The sequence below is a fragment of the Budorcas taxicolor genome, chromosome 7 (assembly GCF_023091745.1).
Source record: "Budorcas taxicolor isolate Tak-1 chromosome 7, Takin1.1, whole genome shotgun sequence".
Taxonomy (NCBI): domain Eukaryota; kingdom Metazoa; phylum Chordata; class Mammalia; order Artiodactyla; family Bovidae; genus Budorcas; species Budorcas taxicolor.
The window spans coordinates 2,774,681-2,787,827 of NC_068916.1; the positions used below are offsets into that span (position 1 = coordinate 2,774,681).

At 48.4% G+C, this 13,147-nt stretch overlaps 1 protein-coding gene and 1 non-coding gene across 2 annotated transcripts in view; one reads left to right on the plus strand and one right to left on the minus strand.

The window, feature by feature from the left end:
- Positions 1–523: 523 nt before the first annotated feature.
- Positions 524–13,147, plus strand: part of GFPT2 (glutamine-fructose-6-phosphate transaminase 2) — a 44,775-nt gene continuing 32,151 nt past the window's right edge. The window contains exon 1 of the mRNA XM_052642947.1: positions 524–571. Within this exon, the coding sequence (XP_052498907.1) occupies positions 565–571 (7 nt within the window). The 5' untranslated portion in view covers positions 524–564. The remainder of the gene's footprint in view (positions 572–13,147) is intronic.
- Positions 12,839–12,910, minus strand: TRNAR-ACG (transfer RNA arginine (anticodon ACG)). Its single transcript has one exon. It is a non-coding gene; the product is annotated as a tRNA-Arg (tRNA).

Sequence of the window (13,147 nt, forward strand, 5' to 3'; positions counted from 1 at the left end):
GCTGCCGGATTTTGGCAGTCTAATTCCATCTCTGAGCCTACCTGTGCGCTGAGAGGAGTCTAGCACGCAGAGGGACTCACACTCGAAACGCGGTTTATTATGCGGGACATAGGGCTCTGTGACTTACACTTGATTAAATGACACCGCATTACATCTCGGGAGGTAGGTTTCATTGCTATGCCCATTCTACAGACGGGGAAACTGAAGCACAGAGCGACTGGGGCCCCTGCTCGAGGTGCCACCCACACTTACTCTGTGGATGAGTCTCGATCTGAACTCAGGAAGCTTGCTGCGACCACCAACCTGTTTCCTGCACGCACGTGTTACAGCCGGGAAGCCGCCCCTCGCCTGCGGCGTGCAGACTCTCAGGGGCCTGGTGCCCGCCGTTGTCACGACAACCGGCGGCCAATGGGGAGCGGACAGGCGGAAAGAGGCCCCGCCCCGCCCCCGCCCCTGGCGCCGGGCTCCGGCTATAAGGGCCAGAGGCCCGGGCGAGCTCCGGAGTGTCGGCGGTTAGCGGCGAGAGGAGGCCGGGATCCAGGAGGGGCACGAGGAGCAGCCGAGATGTGCGGTGAGTGCAGCGCCCATCGCCGCAGCGGCCGCGGGCTCCGGAGTCCCCGCCTCTCAGAGCCTGGGCCCGAGAGCCGGGTGCCTGGGACTGAAGGCGGCGCGAAATGGGGGCGCCGACTGAGGAGGGGCTCTCGCGGGCTGGGCCTGCCGCCGAGTTGGTCGTCCCACTGCGGAGTGAAGGAGGGGGTCGCCTGACCCCAGTTTGCAACCCACAGCGGGGAAGGAATTGGACCTGTCCTGGGCCCTCGAAACACGCAGGTGTGTTTCCTCTGCACCTCATGTCCAGTGAGGAAAGCGCCCCCAAGTCTCCCACAAAGGCGGCCAAACGCAAGCTAGCGTGCTCCCCGGGCTCGGGGTGCCCATCCCGCCTCTCCATCTCCAGCAACTGAGGAGAGGCGACCACACCTGCTCCACCCCGGTGGTGTGGGGAGCGGCCCCTGGTGCGCCCGGGAAGGGCCTGTGCGTCCTCCTCGCGTCCCAGAGTGAACTTCTTGTCCCTAGAAGGGTGGATTCCGTATTGTCGCCCCTTTATTGCAAAAAGCGCTCGAGGAGGCGCTGGGAAGGAGCAACACCAACCGCCGAGCGTGAGGCGGAATTTGAGAGAAGAAGCCCTAGACTGGGAGAGGGCTGGGGCCTCCGCCTCTTGAGTACCGCGGTGACCCCTTAACGGTGGGGAGGGCGGCCGGCCCGGCGCGCGCATCAGCGATCCCTTACTCTCTTTGCTGGGTCGCCTCCGTGCTGGGGACAGGGCTGAGAACTTCTGCTGGGACAAAAGGTCACTGTGCCTTTTTTTTTTTTTTAATTGAGTGGGATTCAGTTACCCATTTCAGCCTCCTGTGGGTGGAGGACCTGTTGGAACGTTTGAAGCCATGAAAGGCCTCTGTCTGACTTTGCTGAGGGCTACTGGGGTGGAGTGTGCCAGCGGTGAGCTGTGGGCCAAAGTCTGTACAGGCCTTGTTTCTGAGGCCAGGCGCTCCTGTAAAAGTGAAAAAGGACCGACTGATGGAGGAGCAGGCAGCCGACTTTTGGGATGCAGCCTGCCCCAGGCCAAACAGACATCAATTTAAATTTCTTAACCCTCAGCAAAAATGTCAAGATTCCTGGGCATCATTGTTATTGTATATAATGGGTTGCCTGTAGGCCATTCCTGGGGAGAGAGAAAAGGCAAAGGTGGCAATTTTGCCAAAGGGCTTTGGGTTCCAAACTCTTCAGTGTGGCATTCAAGGCCCTTGGCCCCCTGGTGGTCTTAGAGCCAGACTGGTACACTGAGATCCTCCCACTGGGTCTGCCCCTCTAGCATGAGCAGCCTCCCTCCTTCTTTCTCTCAGATGCCCTTCTGCCCTTACAACCACCTTAACTTTCCATCCCAGCTTTGGTTTGTAACTAACCCATCAGAGCTCCACACTGGTACACCCCACCCTCCAACCCTCAGTAAAGTCAAGTCTTGTGGAATTCCTGCATGGGGAAATTGTTTCCTTTTCTTGTAGCCAAGAGAAAGTCTTAGCTGGGCGCTAATGTGTCTTTTACATATTTCTGATTCTTGCGCAGAAGAAGCTGTCCTGGGCTCGGAGCTTACAACAATAGTGGGCAGGAATTGAACCCATTGGTTTGGTTTGTTAGCGTTTTTTTGGATTATTGTATGGTCTGTATATATATATATGGCAAGTGATACTGGTTTTCCTTTTTGTTTGTTTTCCTTTTGTAATGAACTTGTTTAAGTTTTGGAACTTTTGTCAAATTTATAGAAAAATATTCAAGAAATAATTGTGCATTATTTGATACCAGGATAGTGAAAAAATTGTGAAGGTGCTCCTGGAATAAACCGGTTACCCTCTTCACTTTACATTTGGGGAAATTGAGGCCCAGGGAAATCTGTGCACATCTTTGAGCAGTTGTTTTCTCTGGACTGGCTGTGGCTCAACTGGGATCTGCCACCTCGAAGCCATCTCAGAGCTCAGATCTCTGGAGCTGTTTCTGCAGGGGTCAGCAGGAGTTGAACTAGAGGTCTTTCCTTATCAGTTGCTGATGACCAGGCTCACAGTGGCTCCTGATCCCCTTCCTCTTTGCTGCTTCTCCCACAGGAAGCTAGACCCAGTTGTAGTTGACCCTTCGCACACTATGCAGATGACCCTCCAAGTTTCAATGAACTGAGAAGTTTAGCCTGGCAGCCCCATGCCAGACCAGCAGACAGACATCTTTCTGTTTGGTGCAGAAACAGAAACTTTATTTTTTTAATTACTGTACTTACCAAGCTACACAATAGGGAGATTTCACACAATTAGGTAGGATTTTGACTTCCCTTGAAAAAATCCAAAGATGAGCAACTCCGAGTCCATGTTTCTGAATAGTTTACAGTGGCCCCTGGAATGACAGGTGCAGACTCCCTTGTTCTCCCATGCTGACTCAGCTGCCTCACTCCCAGATGTTACCTAATGGCCCCCATGCAGTCTGAGCTTGGGACCCCAGCATAGTGGAGACAGGGACACTGACTTTCCCCAGAAGAGCGGGGGGGACCTGGGACAGTGCCACAGGCCTGATTTCAAGAATGAGCTCTGCAGAGAGAAGAGGGTGCTAGGCATACCAGACAGCATATGCAAGGGCATGGTGGCATGCATGCGTGGGGATTTGACAGAAAGAATTGCATGTCCTGTCTGTGAATTCTTAAATCTTCCTTGTCCTTCATATATATGTCTGTGCTCAGTCATGTCCGACTCTTTGCAACTCCATGGACATTAGCCCTCCAGGCTCCTCTGTCCATAGAATTTCCCAGGCAAGAGTACTAGAGTGGGTTGCCATTTCCTACTATAACCATATATGTTTAGTAACCTTTCTGTGGGCCATTATTCATCCTACTACAGTTGGATTCTTGCTTTCAGATGCTTTCCCTAATAGTCCAGTATTGCCAGTCCCACATAGCCACAGATTGTCCAGATAGCCAGAGGCATATTGACCAGAGGGCTCCTGGTCCACACCCAACTCCTCTGGTCCCAGCACTCCACTCTCAAACTAGAGCCACTGCAGTCAGAAGGTGAACATGGGCATCAGTTAAATATCCCTTCCTTCACTGGTATCATGCTACATACCCAGTTGGACCAAGTAGTTTTCTACTTTCTCTAAAAGTCAGTTCCCATGTCATATAAATAATGTGCATCTTGCTCTCCACTTACCTCTTTCTGCAAGACACAGGCATGATTTTATTCCCCAGAATCAAGACAGGCCAGGACACACACACACACACTACACACACCGTCTGCACAGGGGTCTTTCAGGAGAGTTTGTCAGGTGCTTGTGGGGGTTTGCTTGCCTCTTGTCTTAGCTGAGGAAACAGCAAGTCAGGGAGATTACTTGACTCAGGAGAGCTCATCTTTCTATCCCAAAGTTCTTTTGGCTCTCAGAACCCTGTCATATTTGACACTCCCTTCCTCCTTGTAACAGTCCAGTTCATGAATGGATACCTCAGAAGAGACTGGGCTTGAGTTGATAGAGCACAGACTCGGGGGTCAAGTTACCTAGCTTGTTGCCTCTCCAAGTCACAGGAATCTTGAGAAACAGAACCCCCTACCCAGTGCTGCTGCTGCTGCTAAGTCACTTCAGTCGTGTCCGACTCTGTGCGACCCCATAGATGGCAGCCCACCAGGCTCCCCTGTCCCTGGGATTCTCCAGGCAAGAATACTGGAGCGGGTTGCCATTTCCTTCTCCAATGAATGAAAGTGAAAAGTGAAAGTGAAGTCACTCAGTCGTGCCCGACTCTTAGCGTCCCCATGGACTCCAGCCTGCCAGGCTCCTCGGTCCATGGGATTTTCCAGGCAAGAGTACTGGAGTATGGTGCCATTGCCTTCTCCGCCCTACCCAGTGATGTGCAGATAAATGTTAAACAGCTCCTTAGCTCTTTAGTTCATCAGTTTCTGTGGTAAGAATACTGTTACCATGGCTGATTTCAGGTAGGTCATCAAATATGAGGTCCCTGAGTTTAGCACTGGGAAGAGATGCACACAGTTGGTCCTTAGGAGCCAGTCTCAGCAGCTTCCGAACACCAGCGCCCCTGCTTGTGGGACTTCTTTGGCAGTCTCATGTGGAGGGCCGCAGCGAGGCCAGCAGAGCAGGGGCTCTGCACAGGCTGCTACCCTCCTCCTCCTCCTCCTGCTCCTCCTCCTCTCCATCGTCATGCCATTTCCCGATCAGTCTTATTCATCAGGGGTTTCCCGAGGTCCGAGAAACCTTCTGGAGATTTTGTGATATAAGATTAGCAAATGGGGCTTTTAAAATTGAGTTTATTTTTATATTTAGCAAAAATTTGCTTATAAAGGAATGGGAACTTGAGGTTACAAACACTCTTGGGAGAAAGTTCTGAAGATACATTAGATACAAAGCCAAGTAATTTCATCCAGGCATCCGCCTCTTTAATTTTCAAAGGAAATATTTCACTGTAAAGAAAAGGAAAAAAAGAAAACAGTTTAGCCAAATATGGCAGTTTGAACTTTTTTCTTGAAAGTTTTTCAGTACAGTTTAGAGTATCTGTGTGTTGCTTCCCCTTTGTTTTGGTGAAATGGTGAAATGTTATCGGCACGGGGACACCACAAGTTTTTTGTTAAAAAGAAAAATGCCTTGCTCACATTTACCACGGAAAGCAGAGTATCCTGTTATTCCAGGGGTTCAAGTGCTGTAGTAACTTTAACCCTTGGAGCCCCCAGGAGGCCTGAAGGAGGGTAAGGCTGTCCCCAGCGGAGCCAACCCGCTCCTGACCCTGAGCCAGGCCTAGGGGCTCCTCTGCCTCTGCTTGAGGACCCAGCTGTGGGATTTTGTGCTTCCTTCACACCTCCATCTTTACTCACTTTACTCTCACTCTGCAGGGTGGCTTCATGAATAAAGTAGCCTCCCCGGTCTGCATGAGGGAGGCCTGGACATCCAGAGAGGCCAAAGCTCCCCTCACAGCCCTTGCTCTTGGCCTGGTGGCCTCCATCCTGAGAGGCCTCACCTGGAAGAGTATACTCCTACCTCCCCTGGCATGCCACACACACATGCACATCTGACACTCAAGCACAAACTCACACACAGGTACTCACACAATACACACCCAACACACATACCTGACCCTCAAACACACACATACTCTCTTACACACCCACACACACACAGGAATTCTATGAGGCAGAGATCTCACTGGCCGTGTCTTCCAATTTAGGACTCGGAATATTATCTAATCTCTACGAGGTTCATGGACTAAGGACATCAGATGCCTCAATTCTGAAAAGCATTATTGGTAGTAGTGGAAAGAGCAACCTCTGACTGGAGGGCGCCAGCCTTGCTGGGTGGTGACATAGTCCTAATGGAGTAAGCCCCTACCCTGTGTGAGGTACAGGTGGTATTCTGCCTGGGACTGCACTCAATCATAGGGCAGTGCTTTTCATTGGGAAGCTGATCTTTGGAAAGATGGATACGTTTTCCAAAACTATAGCCACAGAATCAGAATATGGACCCCAATCCACCCTCTGTCAACTTAGACCTTCTTCCCTCATTGTCCAAGCCCCAAATGACCCCTCTTCCCATCTGGTACTCGTATACCCCAGGGGTGGTAGGTTCCAGGAGTTCAGTGATCCTAGTTCTGGCTAGAAATCCAGAGACATTGCCCCTCCATCTGGTCATTGTTATAATAACAAATTCGCTTGAAGGTTTGAAGCACCCCTGCCTTCATGGATGGACTTCTGTGGGACCTTTGGTCCTGAGTCCCTAGATAACCTCTCAAGCCATATTTGAAGGGAGCGTTGGAATTCGCAGACCCCCAAGGTGGGCTGGGCCAAGGGGCCACAGTCCCTCTCCCAGGGCTTGTCTCTGTCTCGCCTCACATGTGCAGTCTCTTCTGGAGCCTCTCTGTGTTTATCTGTGTTTTTCTCCCTTTAGAACCTTTTCTCACTCTTCTCATCAGTTTTAAGAGTGGGACCCTGAAAACGCAAAAAAAGCTCAAATAGCCAAAGCAATCCTGAGAAAGAAGAATGGAAATGGAGGAATCAACCTGCCTGACTTCAGACTATACTACAAAGCGACAGTCATCAAGACAGTATGGTACTGGCACAAAGACAGAAATGTAGATCAGTGGAACAAAATAGAAAGCCCAGAGATAAAACCACACACCTATGGACACCTTTTCTTTGACAAAGGAGTCTAAAATATACAATGGAGAAAAGACAATCTCTTTAACTAGTGGTGCTGTAAAAACTGGTCAACCACTTGTAAAAGAATGAAACTAGAATGCTTTCTAACACCATACACAAAAATAAACTCAAAAATGGATTAAAGATCTAAATGTAAGACCAGAAACTATAAAACTCTTAGAGGAAAACATAGGCAGAACACTCTCTGACACAAATCACAGCAAGATCCTCTATGACCCACCTCCCAGAGTAATGGAAATAAAAGCAAAAAGAAACAGTTTGGACCTAATTAAACTTAAAGCTTTTGCACAATGAAGGAAACTATAAGCTAGGTGAAAAGACAGCCTCCAGAATGGGAGAAGATAATAGCAAATGAAGCAACTGACAAAGAATTAATCTCAAAAATATACAAGCAACTCCTGTAGCTCAATACTAGAAAAATGAACAACCCAATCAAAAAGTGGGCTAAAGAACTAAACAGACATTTCTCTGAAGACATACAGATGGCTAGTAAACACATGAAAAGATGCTCAACATCACTCATTATCAGAGAAATGCAAATCAAAACCACAATTAGGTACCATCTCACACCGGTCAGAATGGCTGCGATCCAAAAGTCTATAAACAGTAAATGCTGAAGAAGCTGTGGAGAAAAGGGAACCCTCTTACACTGTTGGTGGGAATGCAAACTAGTACAGCCACTATGGAGAACAGTGTGGAGATTCCTTAAAAAACTGGAAATAGAACTGCCATATGACCCAGCAATCCCACTGCTGGACATACACACCAAGGAAACCAGAATTGAAAGAGACACGTGTACCCCAAGGTTCATCGCAACACTGTTTACAATAGCCAGGACATGGAAGCAACCTAGGTGTCCATCAGAAGACAAATGGATAAGGAAGCTGTGGTACATATACACAATGGAATATTACTCAGCTATAAAAATGAATACATTTGAGTCAGTTCTAATGAGGTGGATGAAACTGGAGCCGATTATGCAAGAGTGAAGTAAGTCAGAAAGAGAAACACCAATACAGTATATTAACACGTATATGTATGGAATTTAGAAAGACAATAACAACAACCCTATATGCAAGACAGCAAAAGAGACACAGATGTAAAGAACAGATATTTGGACTCTGTGGGAGAAGGCGAGGTGGGATGATTTGAGAGAATAGCATTGAGACAAGTATATTACCATATGTAAGACAGATGACCAGTGCAAGTCTGATACATGAAGCAGGGCACTCAAAGCTGGTGCTCTGGGGCCACCCAGAGGGATAGGGTGGGGAGGGAGGTGGGAGGGGGTTCAGGATGGGGGGACACATGTGCACATGTGGCTGATTCATGTCGATGTATGGCAAAAACCATCACAATGTTGTAAAGTAATTATCCTCCCATTAAATACATTTTTTAAAAAGAAAAGACCCTGAAAAGCTGATGGAGGCTCTGGATGCCAGGATGGCAGAGTGGGCACAGGATATACCCTGAGCTGCAGTGGTTGGGCCAAGGCAGCCTCTGCCCCAGGACTGGGCATTTTTCCAACCAGGTTGGAGGGATTTTGCCATCCCTCTTGGGCAAGAGAGGGAGGTATGTAGTGAGAATCAGCCTTGCTGTGGCTTACCTCTGCCCTGTGGGGAGGAGGCTGGATGGGAAGAGAAAGCTGGAGTCAGAAAAAGGAGTGTCCCATGAAGAGGTTGACCTCCTTAGGGTCAGGGGAGGGTGTATCAGGATGGCCTGGACCCCACCAGGGAGTTCTGAGTGTGTCCATCAGCAGCCAGGCGGGCATCTCCCCACAGACCAAATCCTATTTGCTAACTATTTCTCATCCCTTGGGGCAGGATTCTGAGATGGGTCTCATGCTAATTCAGGGGGCAGCAGTGTTGAGCTGCCTGCAGTCAGGGACACCTAGCTGTGAATTACTCAACTCTTTGGCCTTGGAGCCAGAAATGCCCTGTCTGTCCATGGGAGCCATAATCTGAGCATAGGCATTGTGAGGTTTACATAAAATGAGATTGACGCTTCATAACTGATCGTAGGGATGGTTGTGATGAACTGTGCAGCCCCTTCTGGGATCCTTCCCCAGGACATGGCCCATTTATCTAGAAGGCTGTCCACTCCAGCCCTAGGATGCTCATCGTACATGGTAGCTGAGGGGGGGTAATGCTGGGGCATATGTCTTTGTGCTTGAGTGTCTTGGGATTTCCACTGGCGCAGTGCCTTCCTGCCCTGGTGAAAGGAGCTAACACACAGGGACATCAGGCTCAGCACTACCTACCTCTCTGGCCTTTCTGTCCCCAGTGTTTACGTGTTGGGGTGCTCACTGCTTGTGCATTGAGAGTGGCTGTATCCAGCCCAGCTCCAAGGTCACCTTCTCTAAGATCAACTCCCTAAACCTGTTCGTTTATTGATGCATTTATTCTTTCAAAAAAATAATTACTGAGCATGTAAAATGTACCAGGCTCTCCTCTGGGTTCTGGGCAATGAATAAACAATGGGTAAGACAAATAAACAAGACAGGTGTGGTCTCCGTCCTCATGAAGGTTATAATCTGGAAGGGAGTCAGACAGAAGACAAGAAGGGAAGTGCTCTATGGGAAATAAAGGGCTATGTGACTTTTTAAAAGTTGGGAGAGGGGACAGCCTGCAATAGGCCAGGTGGGTGACCTGTCAGCTGGCACCTGCAGGATGAATTGAAGCCACCTCTTCAGAGAGCCAGTCCAAGAGTCCTCTGCCCCTTTCCCACCTCTCAGCATCTGGCCTCTCTGCCTGCAAATCTCCTGAGCATGGGGGTGGTCCCTGTGTACCACGCCCTCTCATGACTCACCTTGCAAGGCCCCCTGACTGGTCCGTCTCAGCAGCACCTTCCTCAGTGCTGTGGCCCCTGTGGGTCAGAGAAATGTGTATGGGATGATTTACATCCTAATCAAGTTGTCACCAGATCACACATTTGGTTTAACCATCATTTCCCCAAGGAGAAAGCCAAAAACAAATAACAGGAAAATGGTACTATTTTCCTTGTGGTTTTATTTAATCATTTTTCAAGAGCTTCTTGTATGCCCTATGCATCCCTGCATTTGTGCCACATGCTCCCCAGGAGGAAGAGGCTCCTTGCCTGCTCCGTTTTCACAGACACAGGCACTACTATGCAGCAGACACTGGTCCTGTTGCTTTACAAAGACTCCTGTGAGTTCTCTCAACAACCCTGGGAAGTAGGTGCTGCCATCACCATGCTCCGCTGGGAGCTCAGTGACTTGCTCCAGGCCACACAGACAGAGCAAGGGGTGGGCTGGGATTTGAAATCAATATTTGGCAAAGGCAGCAGCTGCTACCTCCTGTGCGTCTCGCTGTCACAGACTAGTGAGCAGGCGAAAGAGGAGTCACTCAGGTGGGGTGACCCGAAGGCTGTCTTTTATCATGTGAGACTGGCTGTAAGACAGTGCTTTCTCCCTTGCTGAGGCTACTGTTCCTCCAGGTGAGCAGAGCTGGGAGCTACAGTGAGGTTGAACTGGGCTTGATGACAATCCTGTACCCACCACTCTCAATATGTATAGCAGCACATAGTAAAATACTATATGCAGGCACACGGCAAAGTATCCTGACTGTACAAAAAGGACATATGCAGTGGAAGAGCAGTGTCTGCCTTGCATCCAACATCCTCATCAGAGGCCGCCACTGCTCCCTGGGTCTCCCAGAAATATTCTACTTGTCTTCCTGCCCCAGCTTAGATAGTTTACACATACTCTGCAGGCCACTTTTTCGCTTGACACATCTTGGAGGTGTAGCTTGTTTTCCAAGAGAACACACAGCTTTACCTTATGCTCTATGTATGGCTGCCTGCCTGTGGCCCTGCAGTGGCCGTGTGTGGCTGCGCCATCACTTACTTGTGCCCTGCCAGGCCTCAGGCTGTCCCCAGTCTTCAGCTACCACAAACAGCACTGAGTAATGATCTTCATACGTGCACACTTGAATCTCAGCACAGATATCTGCTTAGATACATTCCTAGAAGTGCAGAAGCTTGATCGCCAGATGTGTACATTTTAATTTGAGAGACTGCAAATTGCCTTCCAAGAGAGTGCACAAATTTAAACTATTATTGTCAAAAACTGATTGATCTTAACTGATTTCATAGGTAAAAAATGGATTCTCTCTGCAGCTCTTATTGCTGATGGAAGGGATTCCAGAAGGGAAATCTGACATGAATAGCAAGCAAGATTCCTAAGAAAGCAGCTTCGTATTCTATTTCATTAGTTTTTAAAAAATAAGAGCCTCATGGAGGTGCTGGTTTATTTGCTCTCATCTGGTCGCATGCAGGGAAAGTGCAGCCAAGAGCAGAGGAGAGAAACAGTGCTTAAAAGAACTTACTGAACACATGTTGGTATGCTAGAGATTTCATGTTAAAAGTTAGATTTATGCCTTCTTGCGCAAAGACCTTGAAAACCACTTCTTGGCAACCCCTCTCACCACAGTAATCAACCAAACAGTGTCTGAGTGGCTGCCAAGCCTCGCAACTGGGTGTGGACACAGCTGGTGCTCCTGAGGGCCGGGACCCTTTAGCCGTTCCAGCTTGTTCCAGCCCATCAGGGACTGTGGAGCAGCTGTCAAGGCAGCCACAAGCAAGGAGGCTGTTGCAGATCTCAGAGCCAGAGATGTATATGTGCCTGACGTGAGTTCAGAAGTGAAGTGTGACCCAGAGGAAGGGGAATTACAGGGGGGAGTTGGAGAGCAGAGCCAGACAGCACTCTTTAGGAAGAGTATTTTGGATTTAAAAGAACTGGCCTGTGGGTGGGCCTTTGTGTCATTTGCAGTGGCTGTTAGCTCTGTTTTGCGAGGTGCAGGTATAATTCTAGAACAATTCCCAAGGTGCCAGGAAAGTTTTGCAGTTTAAAAGATACAAAAATGGTTTAGTGAGTTGCTCCATCTCTCATAGCTATATGCTCTTTACATTGATTGGAATTTCACCATATCCCTCCAGGGAACTTCCTGCCTTTTTTTTTTTTTTCCAGAAAAGTTAATATTATGAAAAGTTTTACCTAATCATAGATTTTGGTGATGGCTACACAACTCTGTGAATATACTTAAAAACCATTGTATTATACACTATTTCAAGTGTATAATATTATGGTATGTGACTTATGAGAAATGCTGGGCTGGATGAGGTACAAGCTGGAATCAAGATAGGTGGAAGAAACATCAACAACCTCCAGTAGGCGGATGATACCACTCTAGTGGCAGAAAGTGGAGAGGAGCTAAAGAGCCTCTTGATGAAGGTGAAGGAGGAGAGTGAAAGAGCTGGCTTAAGGCTAAATATTTAAAAAAACTTAGATCACGGCATCCACTCCCATTACTGCATGGTAAATAGAAGGGGAAAAGTGGAAGTAGTGACAGGTTTCCTCTGCTTGGGCTCCAAAATCATGGTGAATTGTGACTGCAGCCATGAAATCAGAAGATGATTGCTTCTTGGCAGGGGAGCGATGACAAACCTAGGCAATGTGTTGAAAAGCAGAGACATTACTCTACTGGTAAAAGTCCGTATAGTCAAGGCTATGGTCTTCCCAGTGGTCAGGTACAGTTGTGAGAACTGGACCGTAAAGAAGGCAGAAGGCCAAAGAATTGACGCCTTTAAGTGGTGCTGCAGGAGACTGCTGAAAGTCCCTTGGACAGCAAGGAGATCAAATCAGTCGATCTTAAGGGAGATCAATCCTGAATATTCACTGCAATGACTGATACAGAAGCTCTAGTATTTTGGTCATCTGATGCGAACAGACAACTCATTGGAAAAGTCCCTGATGCTGGGAAAGATTGAGAGCAGAAGGAAGATAAATGGCTGGATGGCATCACCGGTGCAATGAACATGAACTTGGTCAAACTCCGGGAGATGGTGAGGGACAGGGAGGCCTCGTATGCTGCAGTCCATGGGGTCGCAAAAAGTCAGACATGACTGGGCAGCTGAACAACAACAACATATGACTTGTATCCCAACGGTGGTGGTTTAGTTGCTCAGTCGTGTGCAACTCCATGCAACCCTGTGGACTGTAGCCTGCCAGGTTCCTCTGTCCATGGGGTTTCCCAGGCAAGAATACTGGAGTTGGTTGTCATTTTCTTCTCCAGGGGATCTTCCCAAACCAGGGATTGATCCTGGGTCTCCTGCATCGTAGGCAGGTTCTTTACCAACTGAGACATCAGGGAAGCCCCTCTATCGTAATAGAGCTGTTAAAAATTTACATTAAAAAGTAACGGTCTTTTTTTATATTTAAACAAGTTGACAAAAATATATCTTCTGGCCAGACATGTTTAGGTTTGAAGTGTAGGATAAATTGTGAGCTCTTGAAGCACAGATGCTTAGCTGGGGAAGTGCTTCTCACCTGACCTAGAAGACAAAAATAACTGACTACCAAAATTATCCTTGGCCATTTTTAAAAGGAA